General features: G+C 36.3%; 1 protein-coding gene across 2 annotated transcripts; it reads right to left on the bottom strand.

Moving 5' to 3' along the window:
* Positions 1 to 704: 704 nt before the first annotated feature.
* Positions 705 to 11135, bottom strand: map2k4b (mitogen-activated protein kinase kinase 4b). 2 transcript variants are annotated; one of them, XM_087794591.1, is made up of 12 exons: positions 10959 to 11133; positions 9760 to 9795; positions 8638 to 8740; positions 8278 to 8452; positions 7935 to 8054; positions 7738 to 7857; positions 7615 to 7666; positions 5181 to 5308; positions 3420 to 3497; positions 3190 to 3338; positions 2287 to 2332; positions 705 to 2176 (listed from the first exon to the last, which is right to left on the bottom strand). In XM_087794591.1, exons 1-12 carry the CDS (start codon positions 11062 to 11064, stop codon positions 2063 to 2065), a joined length of 1227 nt encoding a protein of 408 aa, XP_087650717.1. In that variant the 5' UTR covers positions 11065 to 11133; the 3' UTR covers positions 705 to 2062. The 2 variants fall into 2 exon arrangements, with proteins under 2 accessions (XP_087650717.1, XP_087650716.1); XM_087794590.1 differs by lacking the exon at positions 9760 to 9795 and having other exon boundaries at positions 10959 to 11135.
* Between the last annotated feature and the right edge of the window lie 81 nt (positions 11136 to 11216).

Genomic DNA, 11216 nt, shown 5'->3' with positions numbered 1-11216 from the left:
AAGGAAATCAATTCACCGATATATATCAACATCTTTTCACAATATTTTTGTATGTACAATTCACAGCGTTTTTGTATATTTGTAAAAAATAAATATAATAAATCTCAGGCCACTAGATGACAATAGTTATTATTATGGTTTAATTACAATTCAGTGTCCAATAAAATCATTCACAGAAGTATGCAAGTGCGCCTAAATATATTGTATTGTCACCTGAATTTATAGTATTAAATCTTATTTTGAGAATAGTGTATTGCTACTCCAGCATATCTTCCGTCTGAGGATTCATCACAAATGTTCTTAGGGTCAATCTTGTCGTGTCCACAGATGAGCACTGGTGTGTACGTCACCCAGTAACCATAGTGGTCGACACAGCCTCCTCATGACTAAAGTGCTTGTGCCATTCGTTCCTTACCTCAGTACAGAATAAGACTGCAATACTTTGTCAATTTGTAAATGGATGTTATGTACAGTACAATCTGGAGATGATGTTTTAACATTTTCTGAATGCTCGCTTGGAAGCGTTTCAGAAAGTCTTCAGTGTAGTGTCAAAATGTAAGCAGGTACTGGTCATAGAGGACCTACATATACATATTCCAGTACAGAATCCTCCAATTGTTATTGAAGTGTTGATCAAATTCAACATCAACGTGAGCAACCGATTTGTCGTAAGCTGCTTATAATGATCAAAAGAAACCAGAATCTCACCTTTTTAGTGGGAACTTTATTTTTGGCCCTCCATACATACATACATACAGAATAAAATAAGAATCGCCCTTTATAGAATTTCACATATCTTTTAAGAACATTCTCTTTAGTTGCAGTTTGTACAACTTGTAACCTGTAGAGGAAAAATCACCATTAAATCACCTACAACCATTTCATCATACAGCATGTGATAAGACTTTGGATGTGTAACTTACTAAAACATAAGACAAAAATAACACAAAATGTGTCAAGAAGTGTAAAGAGTTTTCTCTCCAAAATTGACCCTTGATTTGTGATCAACATTATAACACTGTGATTTCTAAATCAACATGTGAATATTTAAAGTGCAGTAGCATCCAGTAGAAAGCACCTTTTAGCTTAGACACATCCTATATACATGTATATTCATCCCAATTATTGTTACAATACTGTGAATCTCTAAAATATCCTTACTCTAAAACATCACATCTGAAGGGCGCCTGACTAACAATTATTTTGACTTCATAGCAGAAAAGGAGGCGCTCAAGCAAACAATTGAACGTCTAAGAAGTGACGTGTTCGATCCCAGATGCGGCCGTTGTTGTTCTCTAACTATCTTTGGATTGCTGTGAAGACACCTTGATCGAAGAGAAGTGAGAAGTGACACTGGGAAAAGCAGAGACAGTAAGCGAAGACACTTGTAGTCAACTATCACCACAGAGACACAATAACGGGCAATTGCATGGAGCGACAGAAAAGAAATGTTCACCGTCCGTAGAGGGCTCGATATCTGCTGCTAGTCTGAATCTTGGCCAAACAAATGCAATGACTATGATATGGAGTAGCTATTAAAACTAGATACGTTCATTTGTAAAAAGAGTAGGTGGCCTTTAATCATTTATTGATCATTTAAATGCATCTGTTGAAGTGTTGTATTTGCATAACAGCTTACTTTTCACATTAAAGAGCATTTATGAAATTGTGACAAAAAAAGTGTTTTGAATGTGGAAAGAGAAGGAATAGCTAGACGTGGTATTAACATTTAAAATTCTCAATATACTCCAAAAATAGACCTTTTGCATATCCAGTGTCACCTCAGCATACAAACTTAAAATACTAACAATCCACTATTGAGATAGAATCTCCTGGTGTTTGTGCACAATTTACTAGATCATTGTTCTTAAAGGCTTGCACACAGATTAACAACAGATTATGAAAAAAAAAAAATAGCGGTGATGGAATGTGAAGTTTCTCTTTTTCATTTTGCTAAATAAGAATGTTCGACATCCGTGCACCTGATAGTTTGTTGTGAACCCTACAACCCTCCGAGGCTTGAGATGCAAAGCATCTAATAAGGTGAGTGCTGACCGAGGCATCAGTCCACGTACATGGGGGAGACCGGAGAGTCCTTGATCTGGTCCAGGATGTGACACACGTATCCGGCAACGTCCACTGTACGCTCCTCATACATGAGTATGAAGGGATGTTTCTGAGGGAAGAGTGATGGTTATTAAGACAGAGATTAACAGCTTAGACTTTTTTCTTTTTTTTTTTTTTAATAGGAAAAAGGTTATAAATAAAATAAATATTGAAACTTACCAGAAGTTCTTTGTACTTTGGCCGTTTTGATTCTTCCTTTGTAAGGCTGAAATGAGAAATTAGGCTATTTATCACACAGACCTTGCTTTGTTGGTGTGACTTTAATATAACATTGAAATGATCCTTAGATGGTTCCAATTATTTTAAATTGCGTTTGTCTTAACGCTGCAGCTATTTTATGCTCCGTGAACACAACCACAAACCTCTCATTCTTACGCTGCCACCTTGTGGCAGGCTTGGTTATGCAATGCTAATCTTTGGAGTACAGAATGCAAAAAAAACAAACATTTGTAGAGACATACATTAAATATACCTTAAACATTTTTTTTAACAAAGCGTAAAGGTTCATCTGTTTTTTTCCGTTCAATTTTTTACAAGATTTTAAGCATATATTATTAGATAATTATTAATATATTAAGCACATGTAAGAGAAGAATCTTGAAAAGATTGGAAAAGTTTGCTCCATCCTGAAGACTTTAGGATTCACTGTAGCAATTATTTATCTTGCTCAATCAGCTAAAATAAATTAATAAAAGAAATCTAAGGTACGTGGCTTCTGAAGAAAAACAAAAAAAAAAAAATCAAGTAAAGGTTTTCGAGAGAAGAAGGCATGTGGAACAATTGTATTGTCTGGTAATAAAGTTTTCATTGTACATTTTACAGTTATTCATTGTAATTATGTATACTTAGTCATTAAATCACACAACTTTAGTGTTTGGTTGTATCTAACTGCTAGCAAATAAATACGGCAGGTGCCTTTTAATCATTTGACCATCTTTGCTGATATAAAGACAAATTGAAAAAGAAAAATAAGATTCTAACAATACATTTATAGAAAGCAATTGATTTAAATAACATTGTGTGGCATCTGTCAGAAATGCTGATGTGACATTTCAGACTAACCAAAGGTTCACAAAGTTGGTGAACATGGGTGAAAAGTCTCTCTCCTCAGAGTTGATGAGGTGGGGAGGCTCTCCTTTCACCACTTGCGTGAGCTGATCGAAAACACTGTTCCACTTCGGGTAGGGGAAGCAACCCGTGGCGAGCTCGTACTGAAAGTAAACAAGAGTGTGGAATGTTTGTGATGTCTTTATGTTGCGCGGGAGAGAAGTCGGCGACAGTGTTGATCTTACCAGGGTGATTCCCAAACTCCACACGTCAGAGCGCACGTCGTATCCCTGTCGGGAAGCGCTGGGGTCTATCCTCTCTGGCTGCAGACACACAACACACACACATGAATAAACAGTGGAATAAATATTGATGTCCGTTTCTAAAAATGTAAATCTTGCATGTTAAAGCAACAGTATGTAACATTTTGACACAAGTATTTTTTTCCATGTCAATGGGTTTATTTTTGAACAGTCATGACTCATGTAGAAAAACTATTATTTATCAACATTCTTCACTATACGACTTGTCTTACTATTAACTGCTACAGTAGTGGGACAGAGACAGTGTTTTCATATAAAGTACTGAGAGAGTATTTAATGCGAGCACAAATATTAAAAAATGTTTTTAAAATAAATGTATACAACTAGAGCTTTTCTTTCAATTTGTAAACAAATGAACATGCATTATGTGACAATGTAGAATAAGGACAATACAGTTACACTGTTACGACACACGGGGGAGCCAGAGAAACTGTACAAGAACTGTTGTATTTTCCCTTTAAACCTTGTCAATGGTCAAGTTGACCCGAAGGCCTGAAAACAAATGTAATTGTTTTATCTTTCATGTTGCTTTTGGGTCAAGCTACACAACCTCCACCACTGCATATCTATTAATGGAAGCCAATGAGATAGTTGACCTTGACCCAGAAGCCACACAAAGAATAAAACTATTACATTCGTTTTCGGGCCTTCGGATCATCTCGACCCTGATAACACAAGGGTTAAAAGGTCTAAATAAATTAATAAGAGTTGAGGCGCTGCCGTTTTACCATTATTAATTTACTCATTGACCTCTTATCAAAGTTACATCGACATTCCCCTTCTGGGAAAATCAAAATTGGTTCTGGAGTGAACTGGAAGACAGCTAGTGCTTCTCTGGGTTTGCATGCACTTTACAAAGTAACTTATACTAATAGTCATCATGCAAAGGAGAGAATAATTCAAATACAAAAATAAATAAATAAATACATTTGATTAATAAGCATCACTAAAAGGAAACATAAATATTATCTATAACGAAATAACTGTACAGGGGATTAAAACATGTGTGCCTGTATTTGATAGAGAAAATTATCAAGAGTTAAAGTTAGTTCAATCTTTTTCACATCAGGAATAAAGCTTTAAGAAATACATTTCATTTCACATTCATAGTCAAGTCATGAATTTGCCTCCAAGTCCGTTGGTGTCTGCAGTAGCCTGGGCTTAAAATGATCGATGCAGCTACAGGAGCTGAATAAATACAAAAAAAATGAAGCACTGAGATTTCTTGTTCAATTTAAAGCTTATTATTAAAACACAGTGCACCATCTATCGGGCTTTGCTCGTCCATCATCAAGTAACGTTGGATGCTGTAATTGATTTATAGGTACAATAAAATATTTTGGCACTATTGGGGGACGTAAATGTTTCAGTAATTTCACCATGTCTGATGGAACAGACCACGAAGCCTTGGATCTCGGAGACAGGCCACGACCCTTCCTGGAACTCTTGGGCCAGACACCTCTGGACAAGGTTCACTGTACAGTAGTTGTGTCAGCGAACCAGGCACCGACATATGATCCAGCAGGTGGTGGAAATGCATGTGAATGACCTATAGGCCAGTAATTGAAAGCAACATTTTCTGGGACACACAAAACAACTTGAGCTCATAATTACAGAGCTAAAGTTCCAGCGTCACTGGCTGGAAAAGTCTCCCCTGCAGACACTTTACTGCACATTACTTACTGCCATGTAAGGTCTGCAGCCTGCATCTCTGGTCTTGGCTATAGAGTCCACCAGCTGGCCGCTGATGCCGAAATCACAAAGCTTGATATTTCCCCTTCGGTCCATGAGAATGTTGGATGGCTTGATGTCTGAAATGACAGAAATACAATTTAATTTAGATGACTGGAATCAGGAATGAAGTCTAAACAATGATGTAGTTGACATTTAAACACCTGAACCAATACATGCTCGATCAGAGAGATACAACGTCTTGGACTACAGGATTGTGGACAAGTCCAGAAAGAGTTGTTAGGCTGTGCAATAATGTCTAGTGGCCGGACAATAGAACGTAGAATGTGTAAGAGAAGACTGCACACTAGTGTAGTTTCTGACCAAAGTCATTATAGTCTTCTCCATCTTGATCTATCAGCACTTTCATGATTTTCTTTGGTCATCTTCTTCATCCGATACCTCCATTTTTAAAATGTATCATCCAAACATTGCCCTTGATTCTTCTCTTTGCCCGTCCAATTCATGGAGGTTTGACCTCCATGACTGTCTCTCCACTTGAGCTGTAACCTAGATCTACTGTACGTAGTTCATGTTGTGTCTAATACTCCCAATGACAAGCTTAGCATTTTAAATAGAATTATAGATTGTTTCTTTGTGTGATTGTGTTTTATAGTAAGTGAGACAAGATATTTTGACTAGAAATCAATAAAAATAAAAAAAACACTTTAAAAGTTATTGATTTGTTTTGTGTAACTTCAAAAAAGGTTTCTCTATAAGCAAGAACTGGTAGAACAATTCATAATTTAAGTAAGTGGCAACAGTTCTGGCTTGAACAGGAATAACCAGAGTTACAAGACTGAAAAGCAGAGCAGATTATGATGCTTTATACATTTGAAACCAATACATATTCTTGTCTAAAATGAAAAGATTTAAAATATATATTTAAAAGATGGAACTCTCCTGGCAAAATCCCTGATGCACACTTATCACACACACACACACACACAATTTAGCCCCACAATTAAATTGACACATTATAACTATCGTTTGTTACGATAGTTTGTTTACGCTTCCTTGAGGTGCCTTTTTAAATAAAATAAATTATTATTAGTTATATACACAAGTATTGAGTTAAGAGAGGTAGAATAAGTTAAAAGATACATTCTTAAGTTGAAACATTTAGTCCCAAATATCAATGATAAAACAGAACTCAGACAAAATAATTTATTATGGAAACACTATGAAAGTTATTATTTTATTTTGAACAATACATGAATCCTTTTTGTTTACATTTTTGGACAAAAAGTCTCTTTTTTTTGTTAAACTAACCCAGATTGGTAATGTCATCATTAATAATCCAAATCCAAGAAGACAGTTACGGCTTATGTTGCAGTGTTCGATTACTAAACTTGTTCATGAAATTAAAGACTATTTATGATAATTCTTATAGTTCAAGCCTGAGCTGCTCTTTAAAAACAAGAACAACCCCAAGACGCGATCAATCAAGTCTCATTTTGTCAGGCATTCGTTAAAACAATGTGAAGGAATTTGGAAATAACTACTAGCACAAGTGGCAGCCAGGAGTGTCTCTTTTTTTCCTACATATGTAAAGAGTTTCACAAGAAGCTGGCAGACACAATGACGAGACTCCATGTGTTTGGAAGGACAGCAACTTTTTGTTGGCCTGTTTACAATGCACAACTGTGAAGATAAGGAGCAGGGATTGTATTTCTAATAGTAATTACCGATTTATTTTTTATTTTGCCATATCATACTTCATGTCAATTGTACACATTTTCAAAATTGTTTGAAAGTAAAATGATCACAGTTACAATCCAAGTAAAAAAAAAAAAAGATAAATATACAAGATACAACTACAAAATACCATTTGTAAACAACATGAAAACATTTAAGGTTCTGGGTCTTCATTTAACACTGCATATGATATACGCTTACTATTTATTAAAAAAAAAAAAAAAAGTTAAACTAAGTTCACCTGAACATCTACAGCAGCTGCCTTTTTAATGTTGAACCCATCAACATGACTCCTATGACCTTTTGAGTTTATTATTAGGTTATACAACTTTATATATATATATTTTTTTAAGCTTAGCAGCAAGAAAATACAGACCATTTGTGTTTTCCAGTACACTTACCTTATTGGAAAAAAAAAAAAAAGGAAAATCAAATGATGAAGATATAATATACAGCTTAACGAGTTCAAATTGTTGAAAGAAACAGTTGAAAAGTAATACATAAATAAAAGAAAATTAAAAAAAAGTTTCTCCAATATTCTTGCAAATTGTTTTGAGAAGAAATTAAAAGAAGCAACAAAAAAGCGGAAAGTGCTTAAACTGAGAACTTAAATTAAACAACAAACATTAGTTGTATAGTATCGAGGGTTGAATGTGAATTTGTTTTAAATACATTCATTTTAACTTACCTCTATGGATTATTTTCAAGCTTTCTTTTAAGTGGTTCAATGCTTTAACAGTCTGTTGAGGGGGAAAAAAAACATCCACTTTAGTAAAAGGCTGATTCAGCAGAGAAGATATAATCAACTTACTGCTAACGTGATGTTGCCTAGAATTTCTTCTGGAATGACATTATCTAAAGAACAATAGACATATTTGTAGAATTTGTCTAATGAGGTAGCCATGAGCTCCATACAGATCCAACAGTCTCCCTGAAAGAACACAGAACATCGAGCATGAGAGATGCGACGACTGTTGGAGCGTTTGATGGGATGAATCGGAGACACACCTCTCTGAAGAGAGCACCATAGAACTGAACAATGTAGGGGCAGTCGCTGCTCCTCATCACCACGTCCAGATCCATCAGCAGCTGCTTCTGCTCCTTCTCATCAACAGTGGAGCGAATCCTCTGTCAGACACAAATACATGACGACTTACAGTCACTTGCAAGACACAGGACAAACATTTTACTTAATCAATCCATTTGTTCAATTTACTTTTCTAATTTATGTATTTAAAAAAAAAAGTGAAACCATTAAATGTCTTGACAAGAAGTGTACTATAATATAATTGTCCTACAAACTTCATAAACAAGATCCAGTTCAATATCAATATTCTACATAAGATGGTACCTTGACAGCCATGACCTGGCCAGAGGGTTTATGAACCATCTTATTGACAGAGCCATAAGCTCCGCGGCCAATCTCTCCAAGATCCCTCAAGTCCTCTGCAGTGAAGTCACAGTGCTGCTCTGGCGAGATCTTGAGCTTCCCTGATGACTCGATACTGTGTGTCCGCAGCCGCTCTCTGAAGGCGAGCATGGAAAGATGGGGGATTGGGGGGTACAAAAGAGAGATGCTAGTCAAATATTATTTGTTTAAAAGGAGTCCCCTGTTCTTTACAAGTCATAGTAGAAGGAAGTGCGTTTGTAGAAAGTGGGGTGAGAGTTTGGGAATACAATAAATTGCATCAGGAGGAAGAAGATGACTCACATGTGAGGGTTCTGGAAAGGGGGCGGGGCGGGGTGGAGCGGGAGTCTTGAAGATGGTTTTGTTCGAGGCTCAGGGAAGACCAGCTTCAACACCTTTCGTTTACCTGACAAACAAAAAAGAGGGTCAAATCAAAAGTGGAAATATAAACCGTCAAGTCTTGGCTCATGCAGGCAAACAAGATGGGGAATAAAGCACAATGTTATACTTTCTTACACGGACTGACAAGACTGGACAATTTTGATGGAAACTTTGGAATGTATAATGTAAAAAGAACTTTCATGCTTGAGATAAAAAGAATAAGTATGTTACACACATTGGTGACCAAAATTAAAGGTAAGCCCTGTTTAAAAAGTAAAAAATACATGTTGACGTTATAACCAGGTGAATTGTTCAAATAAAAATAGCACCACAAAGAGATAAAACCATCATTTCTGTTGGACAAAAATATAATATAAACTAATAATTAAAACTTTTCACCTAGCACAATATTTTCTAAGCTTCTAAAGATGAAACAAGATGGGCGGTAATTGGTTCATTCATTCATCTTACACTGATTCATTGATTTCACACATATTCACACATGCAGACGCACTCCAACAGTTTCAGTCGCTACTTAACATCTGTCCTTGACAAGAGTTAACCCATTGAATGAAGTAGTGAACATTCAACCCTCTCTTTTGTCTCCAATTATATTAAAGCTGTACTGTATCCTCCATTTAAAACAAACTTAATTTGCAAAAACATCAATAAGAAAAAAAAAAAGTAGTAGAAGAAAAAGTCATGGATAAATTAGCAAGTATATTCTTTGTCTCTCATATTCATCACAGATTTAATTTAGGATAATGTGAACAAAAAATGGATTCAAGTTAACACAAGCAATGAAAGTAGTGGTACATGCTTGGATTTCTTTGACAGCCAACCCTAAATGAGCACACATAACTGGTAAATACAAAAATACAAACATGTTTTGATATGGAACGGTCAACGGGGAAGACATGCTAATACAGAATAATGAATCATGAACCCACTTCAAAATCAAATTACAGAACAGCAAGAGGAATTACTGCCAAATGATAAACAAATTTACATTTAAAAAAAGTCTAGGAAAGTAAATACAAATACCTGCTTCATTCTGACATCTCCAGCAGCTGTTGAACTCTGTAAGGTTTAGATAACAAATTTGACAAATATGAAATTGATTTTGCTTACAAAGATTCAGCCACAATTTCCCCAAAGTATATTTTTCATAGTTGTACCTTTAGTGTGTCGTCAAGCAACAAGGGTTTACATGTTTTGTATTTATTTATCTGATTGGTTTTTCATGTATTCATGGATGGGTGTTATTGCTGCTGGATAAAATAATGACTCCTCCAGGGGGGTCAATAAATTATCTATCCATCCATCTATGTCAGTTAAAAGGAAATAATAATATATATTGTTCAAAACTCAATGAAGGACAAGAGTTAAAACATTAAAATACCAGAACCTGCAGTCACTTCCCTTTTTCTACTCCACTTCCTACATGCAACATACCGATTTTTCTTATTTTCCACCAAACATGTCTGTTTTATTCACTTTTTATCCTCATTTTCATATTTTAAAACTGATTTAAAATCAACTTCATCAATACCAGATATAGAAGCAGATCATTGTTGTTTTCAAATTTACAATAGCATTCCTGGCAAAGTCAGTTTTACTTTAAAAAAAAAGAAGATGGTTGTGTAAAGTAGACTTAGGTGGTGTGACGGATGTAACAATAAAATAAGTGTGTTTAGACATTTAAATCACCCAGTGGGCCTATGTTGTCATTTACTCTACAGCTAGTGGGTATTTTATTGCGTAGTCTTTATTGCAGATCATATGAAGGAGGAAATGTAACGCAATATCTACTCTAATGCATCTGAATTCACATGATAAATAATCCGATCATTGTTCACGGGCCTTAGCTCTGCTAGCCGGCAGTAGCACAAGAGTTGGAGCGACTGCGGAGAGTAAAGCTGGCGAAGACAACGGATGTCACAGCTGTTTTAATTGCAAAACAAAGGCTGTGTTCGTGAACAAACCTTCGAGAAATAGGTAATCGTCACTCCCTTTGCATTCAAGCATACATTTATTATCATACCGTCATCGTTGTTACGTAAAACCCGTGGGAATGTAACGATTCTGCGCAAATATTGCTTTATTTTGACATCTAAAACGACACGCTCCGTGTCGGATAAGGTGACTTGACGAGGCTGGTGTTACAGGAAAGCGTTCTAAGCGTTGTTTACCATCTGGTGACCATTTGTTACGATACAAAAACAAACAATCGCGCGACAGACCTTGGAAGCTGCTGCTCTGGTTCAGGTGCTGGGAATGTTGCGACGTGGAGACCATCGAGCCGATGCTGTAGCTTTTGGAAGTGTTGTCGGGACTGGAGGCCGCCATTGTTGTGTTGTGAGTCCAGCAGCAGCGCCGAGGCTGCGGTCGAGAGTGAAACTTGCTCCTGTGCTGCTGCTCTGACGGGACACTGCGACACTTGAACGCAGCAGCTGCACCACCGCGCGTTGCGTTCACAGGCAGTCGGAAATCCCATAGAG

Source organism: Callionymus lyra, chromosome 6 (genome assembly GCF_982586985.1).
Source record: "Callionymus lyra chromosome 6, fCalLyr1.hap1.1, whole genome shotgun sequence".
In the NCBI taxonomy this organism is placed as follows: Eukaryota; Metazoa; Chordata; class Actinopteri; order Syngnathiformes; family Callionymidae; genus Callionymus; species Callionymus lyra.
The sequence above is the reverse complement of the archived record's forward strand: the minus strand, read 5'-3'. Positions and strand labels throughout refer to the sequence as shown.

Coding starts and splice junctions, on each gene's coding strand:
- map2k4b (XM_087794591.1), bottom strand. CDS start 11,064: ATGGCGGCCTCCAGTCCCGACAACACTTCCAAAAGCTACAGCATCGGC. Junction 5,309..7,614: donor CTTGAAAATAATCCATAGAG/GTAAGTTAAAAT, acceptor CTGTCATTTCAG/ACATCAAGCCATCCAACATT. Junction 2,177..2,286: donor CAAAGTACAAAGAACTTCTG/GTAAGTTTCAAT, acceptor CTCTTCCCTCAG/AAACATCCCTTCATACTCAT.